Source organism: Sapajus apella, unplaced genomic scaffold (assembly GCF_009761245.1).
Source record: "Sapajus apella isolate SASKATOON/1434 unplaced genomic scaffold, GSC_monkey_1.0 scaffold12, whole genome shotgun sequence".
NCBI lineage: Eukaryota > Metazoa > Chordata > Mammalia > Primates > Cebidae > Sapajus > Sapajus apella.
Window position 1 is genome coordinate 35,258,087 of NW_022436952.1, and position 16,965 is coordinate 35,275,051.

The window sequence follows — 16,965 nt, forward strand, 5'->3', positions numbered from 1 at the left end:
AAAAAGGTTGGGGTATCAAAATTGAGGGATTAACATATTACACCAAATGTTAAGACCCCACGGAGTGATGAAGGTATAATCAATAGTCGAGAACAACTTCTAACCTGGTTAGAAAAGGCACCTGACCAAGCCATCAAGTCTCCACTCAGCAAAAAATGTACAACATTCATCTTTCTGGAAGATCAGCCCAAATCCTGCTTAAAAGCTAACATCAGGGTGGAAGAGTCTAAGAGAAGCTGCTCTTGTAGCAGCCTACACGCTTGAACAAGGACGGTGTGTCTTTTTTTTTTGCTTTCTTTTCTGGTTCGTGTTCTCTGATGAGGTTGCAGGTGTGTCTTACACAGTAGACTAAAGGGTGCAAGGCATTAGTGTAGTTTGTCTGTAGCATTTGTCCTATAGACAGAAAAACGTGTCCAAATGAGAAAAACCTGGAACGTAGAGCCAATAACCCTAGTTCAAAGTCTAGCTCCACCACTGCTTAGCTCCCTGACCTTGTCTTAGACACCTGATGTCTCTGAGCCGGTCTCCTCAGCTCTAGTTATAGTGAGAGTGAGTACCGCATCTTTTTTTTTTTTGAGACTGAATCTCACTCTGTTGCTCAGCTTAGAGTGCAGTGGCACTATCTTGGATCACTGCAACCTCTACCTCCCAGTTTTAAATGATTCTCTTGCCTCAGCTTCCTGAGTAGCTGGGATTACAGGCACCCACTACCACACCCAGCTAATTTTTTGTATTTTTAGTAGATATGGGGTTTTGCCATGTTGGCCAGGCTGGTCTCAAACTCTTGACCTCAAGTGATCCGCCCACCTTAGCCTCCAACAAGTGCTGGGATTGGATTGTAGGTGTGAGCCACCGTACCTGGCCATGCATTTTCCACTATAGTAATAACCAGTACGCTTGAGGTCAAAATCAGGAGCTGACCTGAAACTTTTGCTGATAAAAAGCCAATTAGGGACCAGGCATGGTGGCTCATGCCTGTAATCTTAGCACTTTGCAAGGCTTAGGTGGGTGGATCACTTGAGGTCAGGAGTTTGAGAGCATCCTGGCCAACATGGCAAAACCCCATCTGGATTAAAAATAAAGAAATTAGCTGGGCATGGTGGCGGATGCCTGTAATCCCAGCTACTCAGGAGGCTGAGGCAGGAGAATCACTTCTAACTGGGAGGAGGAAGTTGCAGTGAGCTGAGATCACCATGCCACTGCACTCCAACCTGGATGAAAGAACAAGACTCCATCTCAAAAAAAAGAAAAGAAAAGAGCCAATTAAGCCCACTTATAGAGAAGGACGAAATCATCTGTGTAGCCATTCCTCCAGAGATATTGTGAGATTATATAGACAGCCAATTAACCTGTGTTTACAGATAATGGCAGTTGAAATCCAGAAAGAATACTTTTACTTTACTAGTGATAAGCAAAATACAAAGAGGAGAAGTCCAGACATCCAAGACATCATCTTTGCATAGATCATAACTGTCTGCTCTCAGAAGTCACACTCAGCATTACATGGGCATTAAGGTAACACGAAAAAAAGACCTCTTTTCCACCACACCTAAAATTCAAAGCATGAGTAGAAAGGTACTGCTCTGAGAAGCACAAAAGTAAATCTCAAAACCTAGTTTCTGTACCAAGCAATCAGACCTCCCTAAAGCACATATGCACCAGGCCTTACCAGGCTCCTGACCTGGAGAATCTACGATTTCATACTCTGCATATGTTAAATTCACAAGTCAGACTCGTGGTGGATAAATTTTCTGGTGGAAGCCAAATGCAAACTAACTTACTGCAAATGCTACAGTTCAGTTCCCTAAGTCCCTCAAACCACCTGATGCCCGTAAGAGCACCAAACACTGACTTTCCAGACCAAGAATTTAACAGTCTAGGAAACACATTGAATGGGCTTAAGGGCAGAAAGTGGGTGGGGGAGAAGGAAGAGAGCAGTATGAAGACCCGAAGAGCACTGTTTTCATGTTTTATAGCCATGTTTTCATGACTATAAAAACATGCTGGTCTCAGAGTGAGCAGAACTGCAATCAAGGTAGTCCCTACCTGCCTCCCTGCATACCGAAGTGCAAGCTTCCCGCTCACCAAAGCCTGGACATCTTCTGGGCTAGAAAAAAAGATATACTTGGTCAATTGCTAGAGGATGTTATGCTTCTAAAGGTAGGTTTAGGCAAATCTCTTTTTAACAGAATTCCATTGTAATAAAGACTCTGCCCACACAGATAATCAGCCCAACCCTAAACCCATATGCACATCACATTGCAAAAGTTAGGTTTTCTCCACTCTGGACTGAATCTCAGCCTGAAAAACAGAAAAACTCCAATGTTGGCCAGGCTCAGTGGCTCATGCCTATAATCCCAGCACTCTGGGAGGCTGAGGCGGGCAGATCATGAGATCAGGAGTTCGAGACCAGCCTGACCAACATGGTGAAACCCCGTCTCTACTAAAAATACAAAAATTAGCCAGGCGTGGTGGTGTGCACCTGTAATCCCAGCTACTCAGAAGGCTGAGGCAAGAGAATTGCTTGAACCCGAGAGGCGGAGGTTGCAGTGAGCCAAGATCATACCACTGTATCCAACCTGGGAGACAGAGTGAGACTCTGTCTCAAGAAAAAAAAAAAAGAAAGAAAAACTCTAATGTTAGAAAACTGAACTAAACCTACCAAAAGCACAGCTATAAGTTTAAGTCAAATCCCAGTGTAATAGGTTTTATTAAAACATAGCCCCTATGTAATCCAAAGATAAAAAAAAAAGAGTTCTTAGTTAATACTTCATTTATTCCCCCAAAAACTGAATAATTCTATAGGCTCCTTTATAAGAAGGTCTGTCATACTTTTGTTGTCCACTTTTTTTTTCTATTATTTTTACTTCTTTTTTTCCTTTTTAAAATTTTTTTTTGTCTTTTTTAAGATGGGGTCTCACCATGTTGGTCAGGCTGGTCTTGAACTCCCGACCTCAGGTGATCCGCCCGCCTTGGCCTCCAAAGTGCCTGGATTAGAGGCATGAGCCACCACGCCCGGCCCCTGTTGTCCACTTTTTCAAACCTCTCCTTAACCCTTCCTTCCTCATTCTGGGTGGCTCAGTTTGCTGGTACTGGCTGATCTATAAGCTGTTTCCTGAACCTCTGTCCTGTGCTGTACACCTATGAGGACAGAATATTTAAACAATGAGCAGAATTCTCCAAGAGGAGCTGAGAAGATTTCTAAAATGTATTCCTGATTCTGAAAGACTAGCAAGTGAAAGTTTTCTGGAACACCTTTGATCCTCCTGTTCTACCTGAGCCAGCCCTAGAGGCTGCAGCTGCTGCTGTTTCTGTAACTGGCCACACTCCCTGCTTAGGCCATCTCTGCCATGACAGACAGACTTGTTGACGGATCTGAGTTCTTGTATTCCAGAGTTAAGGTGCACCTACGTGTTGAGCATGATTTTGCACAGCAACATGTACTTCAGAGATGTGATGGCCTTGGGGCTGTCAATGGAGTCATAACCCTCAAATGCCTCATAGAAGTACGAGTACGCAGTTTTCCAGTCCTTCTCTTCTGCTGCATGGATAATACCTGGGCATTGAAAAGAAAGGAATAAGAACCATATAAAATAATAGAGCCATAAAAGATCAGAGCTGGGAGGCACCTTAGAAATCTCCCTGGCCGGGCACAGTGGTTCACACCTGTAATCCCAGCACTTTGGGAGGCTGAGACGGGAGGATCAAATGAGCCCAAGAATTCAAAACGAGCCTGAGTAACATAGTAAGACCCCATCTCTTTTTTTTTTTTTTTAAAAGAGTTTGAGCCTAAGTAACATAGTGAGACCTTGTCTCCTTTTGTTTTTTTGAGACAGAGTCTCGCTCTGGAGTGCAGTGGCTTGATAGATCCCGCAACCTCCACCTCCTGGATTCAAGCAATTTTCCTGCCTCAGCCTACTGAGTAGCTGACATTATGGGCACCCACCACCACACTCGGCTAATTTTTTGTATTTTTAGTAGAGACAAGTTTCACCATGTTTGCCAGGCTAGTTCTGAACTCCTGACCTCAAGTGATCTGCTTCTCTCAGCCTCCCAAAGTGCCAAGATTTCAGGAGTGAGTTACCATGCCCGTCCAGCCTTGTCTGCTAAAAAAAAAAAAAAAAAATGGCCGGGCTCGGTGTCTCACGCCGGTAATCCCAGCATTTTGGGAGGCTGAGGCGGGTGGATAACCTGAGGTCAGAAGTTCAAGACCAGCCTGACCAATATGGTGAAACCCCATCTTTTAAAAAAAAAAAAAAAAATGGCCAGGCACAGTGGCTTACACCTGTAATCCCAATATTTTGAGAGGCCAAGGCAGGAGGATCATCTGAGGTTAGGATTTCAAGACCAGCCTGGCCAACATGGTGAACATGGTAAAACCCCATCTCTATTAAAAATACAAAACGAGCCGGATATGGTGGTGGGTACCTGTAATCCCAGCTACTCAGGAGGCTAAGGCAGGAGAATCGCTTGAACCCGGGAAGTGGAGATTGCAGTGAGCCGAGATCACACCACTACACTCCAAACTGGGTGACAGAGTGAGATTCCATCTCAAAAAAAAAAAAAAGAAAAAAAAAGAGAGGCCAGACACAATGGCTCACATCTGTAATCCCAGCACTTTGGCAGGCCAAGGCAGCCAGAACACTTAAGGTCAGGAGTTCGAGACCAGCCTGGCCCACAGAGCAAAACCCCATATCTACTAAAAATATAAAAATTAGCCGGGTTTGGTGGCACATGCCTGTAATCCCAGCTACTCAGGTGACTGAGGCAGGAGACTCACTTGAATCCGGGAGGTGGAGGTTGCAGTGAGTCAAGATCACATCACTGCACTCCAGCCTAGGCGACAGAGTGAGACATTGTCTCAAAAAAGAAAAGAAAAAAGAAAAAAATATCTACCCCAACTCCATTAACTTACTGATGAGGTCAGGAAAGGATAAAGAACCCGCCCTGCCAGGCAGAGTAGTTCACATCTGTAATCTCAACACCTTGGGAGGCCAAGGCAGGCAGATCACCTGAAGCTAGGGGTTCAAGACCACAACCGGGCAACATGGTGAAACCGCATCACTACAAAAAATTAGCCAGGCGTGGTGGTGCATGTCCGTAGTCCCAGCCACTTACTTGTGAGGCTGAGGTAGGAAGGTCACCTGAGCCTGGGAGGTTAAGGCTACAGTGAGCTGTGATAGTGAAAATGCACTCCAGCATGGGTGAAAAAGTGAGAGCACCTCCAAAAAAGAATAAAAAGAAAGAACCTGCCCAAAGTTGTCATTGCCAGCTATGTGAGGGCTGAGATTAGAAGATGAGAATCCAGGTCTCTGACCTCCCAGCTCAATGTCATATTGCCATATTGCCAAATATAAATTCCCAAAGGAATTAGAGACTTAAAAGGGACCTGAAAACACATACTGTACCATCTTTCTCCCATGCTTCTCACCACCATTCCAGTCCTGCTATCTTTTGGTGCCACAGGAAAAGGCCATGTTTACCCTTCATGACATCACATTCACAGGTCAGGGAGTTGGCACTAATATCTCTAGATGGCCTGAATGACCTGTTTTAATAATACTAACTACTTTAAGATAGCTTTTCTAAGCTTGACAGTTTTATATTTATGCAGCTCTCATGGGGGGGAGAGGGAATCCAACGTCTTATATTTTGATTTCAAATATTTGTCATTTATGGATGTGCTTTAGCCTAAATGCACTCAGTGTACAGCTCTCACACAATGCCAAATCCATGAATTTAACTACACATAGCTAAGCAGTATTTCTTCAGACTGATATACCCTAGTTGTCCTAACCAATTCTCTACTGCTTCGAAGTTGAGTTGCTCCCAATGAGCTTAACTTTGATTGCACCTGCTATTACTGCCAACCTATGCTATCACTTGGGATAACGTAAAAATTAGTTCTTTCCAAGCTTGGGAGGCATCTAAACCCTAAAATTCTGTATTTGTGTATATTAGCTCTAACTCTGCCCCAGCCCTTTAAGAAGTTACAGTCCTCAGCTCCATTCGTTTACCACAAGTACGTCCCCAACATCTTTCACATCAAGATACACGTAGAAAGTATTTAGCATACTAGAGTCAAAGGATGACACTACTGACACACGATCCCAAGAACTCAATGTCAGCTGGAACCTCCTGACTTCACCATTTATTGAGTGATATCTTCTTTCAGCCTACCCAAAAAACCTCCCACCTTGGGTCGATGGGAATCAGATCTTTTTCTACTACTGTTAAGTACAGAGGCCTCAAGGAATATCTCCTCTTCTCTGCAGCCAAGGAAAGCCCCTTCAACAACCCAGCAAACTATTAATGCTGCTAAACTAAATGAGACACATCTCCATTTTTCCACATTTCCCAGTATAGAGGGAGAACAGGCCAGACTCAAAAATAAGTATGGAAAAAAAAAAAGATAAAATAAGGCCCAAGAACTGGTGCCAAACACATCAGTTAACAGGGGCCGTATCAGCACTCTGAGTGTCATGGCGGGCATATGAAGTGTGTTGTTAAAAACAAAAACGGGGGCCGGGCGCGGTGGCTCAAGCCTGTAATCCCAGCACTTTGGGAGGCCGAGGCGGGTTGATCACGAGGTCAAGAGATCGAGACCATCCTGGTCAATATGGTGAAACCCAGAAAAAAACCAGAAAACAGAAACAAAAGTTGGGCATGGTGGCTCATGCCTATAATCCCAGCACTTTGAGAGGCCAAGGTGGGAAGGTTGCTTGAGCCCAGACCAGTCTGGGCAACATGGCGAAACCCCATCCCTACAAAATATACAATATACAAAAAGTTAGCTTGTTGTGCTCCTATAATCCCCAGCAACTAAGGAGACTAAGTTGGGAGGATCACTTGAGCCTGGGAAGCTGAGGCTGTGGTAAGCTGTGATTGCACCACTGTGCTACGACCTGGGCAACAGAGTGAGACCCCGTCTCAAAAAAAAGGCAAAAACTAAAACCAAAAAGTAGACTCTCACTCATTCAACACAAACATTAATGAGAGTCTATCATGTGCCAATTATTACCATTTTACAGATGAGCTAAACGTAAATTAAGTAACTTGCCCCAAGTCACCACCATTCCAGTCCTGCTATCTTTTGGTACCACAGGAAAAGGCCATGTTTACCCTTCATGACATCACATACCTAGAAAGCAGCAAAACAAAATGTCAACCTAAGAAAGCCTGATCCTAGATCACTACAACCCTGACAAACAAGTTGAGTAGGCATTATCTTTTACAGATGAGAGGTAACACAAGCACTTAAACTAGTCCTCCACCTCCAATTCCAACATTCCTTCAATACTGATGCCTCCAGTAAAAAAATTAAATACAAAAGAAAGTATTCCACCTGCCAATTCATGGCTTCCTAGACCCACATTCACACGCTCCATCAGAAACTACATACAATACTCAGCTGAAACTGGGTTATCATTCCTCAGTCCTGATTTGAGGCCCTTTGTCAAAGTCAACCAATTGTACAAAGATTTCCAAGAGTCAACAGACTTAGGGTAAGCCTAAATGAAAATGCTGCTATTCTGAGTAAGTGGCTAAGAGGAAAGGTAAGGCAGTCTTCTAAGTACAACCTCTCTGGAGTTTGGTTCTAACAGTCAGATTGCCTGGTCAAGCAGTGATAGGTATGTTCTTAATACCTTTTAGGCAGTTAACTGGAGGGGAGCAGCTAGTTAGAACAGTAGCTTTCTAAGTGGTTCTCTGAAGAAGCTAGAGCCAAATCAGCCAGCTTTATTCTCCAGCTCCAACCCCCATTCCTTCTACCTATAAGGTAGATGAGCTTTAAGAAAACACATCCCAGGAATAGCTACGTCTGTTACCTGACTGCATGTCCAAGGTGGCCTGCAATTTAGGGGGGCAGTAGATGGCATTTGCTGTGGTTCGAGCAGAGGTTAAGGCAGCTCGGGCTTTCGGCAGGTTGCTCAGGGCATGGTACGTTTTGCTTTCTAAAAGCTGTACTTCCACCAAAAGGGCTTTGTCATCCATCTTTTTCAACTCCCGCAGCAGCTGAGAACCTGAAGAAGGAAAAGATATATTCTCCTTTACTGGCCATCAGCTTAATATCTAAACACTGTAACATCTCACTCCCCCACCCTCATAACACTCAGGATTAAAAAAAAAAAATGCCTAAACTCAAAAAACATTACCTCTAGAACCCATGCAATAATTAAATTTTCCACTAATATGCTATCTTTCAAGAGAAAAACACACCTCTGAAGTTTTCTGCTTCCTAAGGACAACATTAGAGCCATGAGTCCTATGAGCTTACTCTTAAGATTTAAAAACAGTGGGAATCCCTACCTATAAAATGCTAAATCTAGTTATCCAGTTCAGAAAGGCACTTGATCTCGCTCTCTTCTTCTCCAGCAATCACAAGGCTATATAAGAACCCCAGGCACCCAGGCTGATGGAGGAAGTAGAGTTCTGGACATACCAATGTTCTCCAAACACACCTTCTTCCCTGACTCCTCCATCTCAAACTAGAATATCGAATTCAAACAGACTTACACCATATATATAAATTGACTCAAAATGGATCAAAGACCTAAATTTAAGAGTGAAACCTATAAAACCTCTAGAAGAAAACAGAAACAAATCCCTGTAGCTTTGGATTTGGCAATGGTTTCTTAGACATAACACCAAAAGCATAAGCAACAATAACAAAAAACAGGTAACAGAACTTCACCAAAATTAAAATGTACTTCAAAGGACACCATCAAGAAAGTGAAAAAACAACCCACAGAACAAAAGAAAAAAAATTGCAAATCATGTATCTGGTAAGAGACTTTTATCCAGAATAAAAAACAAACCTAAATGCCCATCAACAGCAGACTGGATAAAGAAAATTCGGTACATATACACTATAGAATACAATGCAGCCGTAAAAAAGAACAAGATCATGTCCTCTGCAGGAACATGAATGGAGCTGGAGGCCATTATCCTTAGCAAAATAAAGCAGGAACAGAAAACCAAATACTGCATGCTCTCACTTATAAGTGGGAGCTAAATGATGAGAATACATAAACACATAGAGGGGAACACCACACACTAGGGCCTCTCAGAGGGTGGGAGGAGGGAGATGATCAAGAAAAATAACTAATGGGTACTAGGCTTAACACCTGGGTGACAAAATAATCTGAACAACAAACTCCACGACACAAGTTTACCTATATAACAAACCTGCACATGTACCCCTGAAGTAAAAATAAACTTAAAAAAAAAAAAAAAGAACTTCAGAATAAAAAAATAAAAACAGAGGGTATGTTGGTACACGCCTGTAGTCCTAGCTACTCAGGAGACTGGGACAGAAGGATTGCTGGATCCCAGAATTGCCAGGCTGCCGTGAGCTACAATTGCACCACTGTACTCCATCCAGCCTGGGTGACAAAGACCCTGTTTCTAAAAAATAAAAACAAAAATAACTCAATCAAAAAATAAGCAAAGGGGCTGGTCCGAGTGCAGTGGTGTTTACAACTAATTGATCACAACCAGTTACAGATTTCTTTGTTCCTTCTCTACTCCCACTGCTTCATTTGACTAGCCTTTAAAAAATAAAAATAATAAAAAATAAAATAAGCAAAGGATATGAATATTTATCCAAAGACATACATATAAAGAAGGCCAGGCACAGTGGCTCAAGCCTGTAATCCCAGCACTTTGGGAGACCAAGGTGGGCGCATCACCTGAGACTGGGAGTTCAACACCAGCCTGGCTAACATGGTGAAACCCTGTCTCTACTAAAAATACAAAAATTAGCTGGGCATGGTGGTGCATGCCTAAAATCTCAGCTACTTGGGAGGCTGAGGCAGGAGAATCACTTGAACATGGGAGGTGGAGGTTGCAGTGAGCTGAGATCGTGACACTGTACTCCAGCCTGGGAGACAGAGCAAGCCTGTCTCAAGAAAAAAAAAAAAAAAAAGGGCCAAGCACAGTGGTTCATGCCTATAATCCCATCACTTTGGAAGTCCAAGTCAGGCAGATCATGAGGTCAAGAGTTCAAGACCAGCCTGGCCAAGATGGTGAAACTCTATCTCTACTAAGAATGCAAAAATTAGCCAGGCATGGTGGCACATGCCTGTAATCCCAGCTACTTGGGAGGCTAAGGCAGGAGAATCTGGGAGGCAGAAGCTGCAGTGAGCTGAATCATGCCCCTGCACTTCAGCCTGGGCAACAGAATAAGAAGTTGCCTCAAAAAAATAAAATAAAGAAAAAAAAAGAAAATATGCTCAATATCATCATTAGGGAAATGCAAAACAAAAACATAATGAAGTACTACTTAGAATGGCTAAACTAAAAAAGATAGTAACAAGTGTTGATGAAGATATGGAAAAACTAGAAGCCCCATACAATGTTAGAGAGAATGTAAAATGGTGCAGCCACTTTGGAAAACAGCTTAGCAGCTCCTCAAAAAGTTAATCAGTTACCATATGACACAGTAATTCCACTTCTAGGTATATACCCGGAAGAACATGTCCACATAAAACCTGTTTATAGCAGTATTCATAAGAGCTAAAACGTGGAAACAACCCAAATGTCCATCAACTGATGAATGGATAAACATGTGATATATCCTTACAACGGACTATTATTCAGCAATAAAAAGGAATGAAGTACTGACACATGCTACAACATAAACCCTGAAAACATAATGCTATGTAAAAGAAGCGAATCACAGAAAAACAAATACTGTATTATTTCATTTATAAGAAATACCCAGAATAGACAAATCTACAAAGATACAAATACCTTAATAATTGCCCAGGGCTGCTAATGGATAGGAAGTTTCTTTCTGGAGTGATAAAAATCTTCTGAGGCCAGGCACGGTGGCTCACACCTGTAATCCCAGCACTTTGGGAGGCCAAAGCAGGCAGATCATTTGAGGTCAGGAGTTCGAGGCCAGTCTGACCAACATGGTGAAACCCCATCTCTACTAAAAAATACAAAAACTAGCCAGGCATGGTAGCAGGCGCCTGTAATCTCAGCTACCCAGGCAGCTGAGGCAGGAGAATAGCTCGAACCCAGGAGGCAGAAATTGCAGTGAGTCAACGTCGTACCACTGCACTCCAGCCTGGACAACAGAGGAAGACTCCCTCTCAAAGAAAAAGAAAAAAGTTCTGAAATTTTTTTCTTTTTTTGGAGAGGGTCTTGCTCTGTTGCCCAGGCTGGAGCGCAGTGCCACAATCTTGGCTCACTGCAACCTCCACCTCCTAGGTTCAAATGATTCTTCTGCCTCAGCCTCCCAAGTAAATGGGATTACAGGTGCACACCACCACGTCCCGCTAATTTTTTGTATCTTTAGTAGAGACGGCATTTCACCATGTTGCCCAGGCTGGTCTTGAACTCCTGAGTTCAGGCAATCCACCCACCTTGGTCTCCCAAAGTGCTGGGATTACAGGCGTGAGCCACCATGCCCAGCTGAAAATGTTCTGAAGTTTAAGTAGTGGTGATGGTTGTACAACTTAGTGAATATACTAAAAATCACTGAATTATACACTTTAAATGTGAATTTTATGGTAAGTGAACTGTATCTTATTAAAGTTATTTTTTAAATGCTACTATTTGAACCATATGAAAGTGCCATTTTTGCAGTCCAAAAACAGAATATTGGAAACTTTTCAACCTACAATCATAAAAGACATGATCTTTTGTTTGGAAAAAACTAGTCCAGATCTACCCATTCATAAAAAGCAAGCAGCAGCCAGACATGGTGTTTCACGCCTGTAATCCTAACACTTTGGGAGGCCAAGGTGGGCAGATCACCTGAGGTCAGGAGTTCGAGACCAGCTTGGCCAACATGCTGAAACTCCATCTCTACTAAAAATACAAAAATTAACCAGGCATGGTGGCACATCCATCTACTCGGGAGGCTAAGGCAGGAGAAGACTCGCTTGAACCTGAGAGGCAGAGGTTACAGTGAGCTGAGATCGCAATGCTGCACTCCAGCCTGGGCAACAGAGTGAGATTCCTCCTCCAAAAAAAAAAAAACCCCAAGCAGGGAAGATTTCAAGGTGTTTAAAGGCCGCACAGTATACACAGGAGAAAGGTTTCAGTTGGCCACTCCAGCTTCCAAATATATTTGTACCCAATTAATTTCTTGATTTTTACAATAGATTTATAAGTACATAAACAGATATAGTAAATATGACAGCAAGTCAAACATCTGCAATTTAAAAACCTAAATCTTAAATTTAACAGAGTACTATATGCAAAATATATACACTTTTTTTTTAATTTCAGTTATTAAAATGAAGTTAATCTTACTGCTCTAAATTCAAGTAAACTTAAAACTACCCTTTTGTCCTCTAAATTTGTCAGATTAACTCTAGCTAGTTTTTTAAACTTTCAAATGACATTTTCCCATGACAAATGCAGATCTATAAGCTACCTTAAATCCTTCCTAGAAGTAGAATATAAATTATTAACAGGTAATTAATAAGAGTAGCCAGGTGGTTTAGAATACATTCATTTAGTTAGCTGAGATGACTTATTACCAGCTTACTTACCCAAATGCAATGCTTCCTGGTACCTCTTGGTATCAAAGTACAAAGACACCAGTCTTGCCTAGGAAAGACAAAAGGCACTGATTGAAGGGGGGCAAAAAAAAGCCACAGAAAGAAATCAAAGATTGACAGTCACAGAACTGTTACTGTTAAATATGCAATTTCTGACGATAACATCAAATTCAGCGTAAGAGAAGCTCTAGCCAAGTATTGTCTCCCATTATGGCCAGCAAATGACTGCTAACTTTACCATGTTGTTACTTATTACTCTGAGTCAAGTAGCAAATCTGTCTCAAAACTTCAATCAGGGCAATTCTCATAAGTGGGACTACCATCAATAATCTTTCAGTATCTAGGTAATTACAAAGTTGCTGAAGATATTTTTGATAATGATGGTAATTCCCCCTCTGTCTCATGCTTAGAGACCTGAAATCAGTACTAATGTAAAACATACCTCCAAAGCTTGGCGTAAGAAAGTTCTTTTCTCTGATTTGGCCCATTCGATGCACTCTAAACACAGCTCGACCTGCAATAAGGAGAGATAGTACATACAATATTATGTCCTCAAATTCTTCCCACAAACCATGCTCTGGAGAACAGCTTAAATTCCCTTCTTACATATTATCCATGTTGCTCTATTTAGTGTCTGATCCACAGTAGCTCAACGTGTAATGGATACTCCTCTTCTGCCTACCCAAGAGAGACCAAGAACTTCCAAACAACATATATAGATTTCCGGAATCTGATTTCTATGAAATGAATGTAGATATCTATAACAGATTAGGAATTTTTAAAGCACAGATGTCTCCCAAGTTAGAAATAGTAATGGTAATATATAGTACACAGGTAATAAAGGGGAGAAATTTTCATCCTAAGCACTAATGCCTCATTCCTAGTAGTTGCTTTTAAGACTCAAAAGGTCCAGCTGGCTCTTTCCCTTTCAGATTCTAAGCAATGCAACTAATCAATTCATCATCACTCTTAAAACAAACAGATACAGTAACTTAGCTTGTAATAAAGGGAATAAAGCCTGGTCTGAAGGTAGTGAGTAATCTCGACTGGTCACAGTTACAGATCAAGCTCCCTATCTACTCTCTCCCCACTTCTCACTACTGCACTTTGACTAGTCATAAAAAAATGTTTTTAATTAAAAAAAAAAAAAAAAAGAAAGAAATTAGAATTAGCCTAACACTTAAAAGTGCTTTTAAGCTTTATTTAAAGGCACTCTGAACCCCTAGTCCTGCCACCTAAGCAGTGAGGTAAGGTGCAAAGTAACTGATTTAAAGCAGCACTCAATGCTAGACAGTCTAGCACACCCTCAGGTATCCCTGACATGCTAGCTTTGACAGAGTAAATATTAAGTACTACAGATCTTCTATCATTTCTGTTATTGAAAGTTTTATAGTACGGTTGCTAATCAGAGCATAAGATCAAAAGAAATGAAACGAGAAACTGAGCTTTCTAGAGAACTAATTGCTAAAACAGGTTTTTATATACATCCAAAGTTCTCTTAATTAATGCTGGCCAGGCATGGTGGCTCATGCCTGTAATACCAGCACTCTGGGAGGCCCAGGCCGGCGGATCATCTGAGGTCAGGAGTTCAAGACCAGCCTGACCAATATGGAGAAACCCCGTATCTAATAAAAATATAAAAAATTAGCCGGGTGTGGTGGCACATGCCTTTAATCCCAGCTACTCAGGAGGCAAAGGTAGGAGAATCACTTGAACCCAGGAGAGGCAGAAGTTGTGGTGAGCCGAGATCATGCCATTATACTCCAGCCTGGGCAACAAGAGCGAAACTCCATCTAAAAAAAAAATGCTTTAAGAAGGAAAAACTACAGGGACATAATCCAAATTGACAGGATCTTCTGCTTTTAGATTCTAAATTCTAGCTCTGTAAATAAATTAACAGATAACATTACACTGGTATTCAGAGGATTCACCAGGAAGAGAACCAACAAAACCTTTACAACTCCTCATTGGAGCCCCCTGGTGGCTACCCAATCTCAACTCTAAACTCAACTGACCTCATAAAAATTCTCTAAAAATAAGACAGAACCAAAAACTAAAATAAAAGCAAGCTTTATCACAATTGCAGAGTTTTGAGTTATATTCTGAAACCCTAAATTCAAAGTAAGATTTCTAATATAAATGGAACTGAAAATATTTCACTGAATAGTCTTAGCAAAGGAAATATAAGTGTTTAGTTCTACATGATTTGGAAGGGTAAGAAATGCTCCCCCGTTTTACCCAGCAAGTTTTTTCAAAGGACACAAAAATGAATACCTGGGACTTAGAAATATTCCTCTGTAAGTTATATTTCAATAAATCATTTACCACCACTATCTACCAAAAAAAAGAATGCCTGTGCTGTTGATTCAGTAGTCTAGAATAGAGCGCAGTCACTTAAAGTATATCTCTAATTAAGAAACAATGAATTATATTCCTACAATTCACCTGCCTCCATTTCCCTTAGTCCAGATATTAAGTGATTCACCTAAGGTGAACTGACAGGCAACACTACACAGGTAACATTAGAGGATTCGTCAATAAGAGAACCAACAAAACCTTTGTAACTCCTCATTAAAGCCCCTGGTGGCTACCTAATCTCCAACTCTAAACTCAACTGACCTTTAAAAATTCTGTAAAAATAAGACAGAACCACCAGCCTGGCCAATATGGTGAAACCCCATCTGTACTAAAAATACAAAAATTAAACAGGCATGGTGGTGCGCGCCTATAGTCCCTGCTACTCGGGAGGCTGAGGCAGGAGAATCACTTGAACCCAGGAGGCAGAGGTTGTAGTGAGCTGAGATCTCACTAATGACTCCAGCCTGGGCGACAGTGCGAGACTCAGTCCCCAACAAAAATAAATAAATGAATAAGAACCAAAAACTAAAATAAAAGCAAGCTATATCACAATTGTATGAGATGAATTCATACATCTAAGAACTACTAATCAGTTAATATCTGGACTATCATATATACCAGCTGCTGGGACCAGAACTTGTGCCTAACTCCAGCACTCTTTCTATCTTAACCCAGCCTTAAGTTAAGGTCATCACAGAATCACAGATGTTTCTCCTACAGCAAGCATTTTTTTTTTACAAGTACTGGGTATCTTTTTTCCTTTTTTTTTTTTTTTTTTTTTTTGAGATGAAGTCTCACTCTTGCGCCCAGGCTAGGGTGCAATGGCACAATCTCAGGTCACTGCAACCTCCGCCTCCCAAGTTCAAGCACTTCTCCTGCTCAGCCTCCTGAGTAGCTTGGATTACAGGCACCCACCACCATGCTAAGCTAACTTTTGTATTTTAGTAGAGATGGGGTTTAACCATGTTGGTCAGGCTGGTCTCGAACTGCTGACCTCAAGTGACCTGCCGACCTCGGCCTCCCAAAGTGTTGGGCTTACAGGCATGAGCCACCATGCCTAGATGGATACCTTTATCAATAACAAAGAACTGTAATTGGTGAAACCAGCACCTCAGTTCTAAGGAAAACTTTAAAAAGCACTGCCCTTGCTACTCGGCTATTTTGTTTTGTTTGAGAGGCTTTGTGCTTTGTTAATGCCAACAATGACTGATAAAGGGCATAAGAATATAAAAGAAGTCCATGCTTCTGGAGGAAGGCTCTTACTTGAGTACAAAAACCTGATGTGGTCAAAATTAGATATTTAAGCTTTAAATTAGTACTTAACCATTTAAAAAAAAACTTTATTAACCAAATCCCTGTGGGGAGAAAACAATATTCCAAGTCTGAAATCCTGTAACACAAATCAGTTTTTTCCACTGAAACTTGTTTTGATAGCATGATTTGTGATGTAACGTTTCTTAAAATGTGCTATTGTATTTCAGTTGTGTAGACTACACCAAAAAAGTTGCCCACAGGCTACTCCCTAGAGATCCCTGGAAGGTATTTGGCAAGAGTCTGGTTCAGTCTTCCTTCCCTCCGCTTCACTTTACTTTTCTACTCCCCAGCCCTTGACAACTACCCCATCCTCACTCTCTCACTCCCCCACTCACATGCCCTCACTTTCTAGGCTTCAAACCTTACATTCAAATGAACAGATCATAACCTGAATCACACTAACTTTTGGGACAGCAAGCTGAAGATGGTTCTATAGATTTATCTGTCTTATAGTTAGTCCTCAAATAGAAAAAAACAAGGAAAATCCCTTCCCTCATACTCTCAGTACCAAACTCCTTAACACAAAATTCTAGCTGTCTTAACAGTGTTCTTAAACGTCTTATTTTGCCAGGCACAGTGGCTGACATCTGTAATCAAGGCACTTTGGGAGGCTTACGCAAGCAGATCGCTTGAGGCCAGGAGTTTGAGACCAGTCTGGGTCTCAACATACTAAGACCCTATCTCTACAAAAATGTTGTTAATTAGCCAGGTGTAGTGGTACGCACCTGTACTCCCAGCAACTTGGGAGTCTGAGGCAGGAAGATTGTTTGAGCCC

At 41.7% G+C, this 16,965-nt stretch overlaps 1 protein-coding gene across 1 annotated transcript in view; it reads right to left on the reverse strand.

The window, feature by feature from the left end:
* PSMD11 (proteasome 26S subunit, non-ATPase 11) overlaps positions 1 to 16,965 on the reverse strand; it is a 39,832-nt gene that overhangs the window by 6,765 nt on the left and 16,102 nt on the right. The window contains exons 4-8 of the mRNA XM_032280913.1: positions 12,961 to 13,032; positions 12,510 to 12,567; positions 7,827 to 8,021; positions 3,412 to 3,556; positions 2,047 to 2,107 (exon numbers count right to left, since the gene is read on the reverse strand). Of these exons, the coding sequence (XP_032136804.1) occupies positions 2,047 to 2,107; positions 3,412 to 3,556; positions 7,827 to 8,021; positions 12,510 to 12,567; positions 12,961 to 13,032 (531 nt within the window). The remainder of the gene's footprint in view (positions 1 to 2,046; positions 2,108 to 3,411; positions 3,557 to 7,826; positions 8,022 to 12,509; positions 12,568 to 12,960; positions 13,033 to 16,965) is intronic.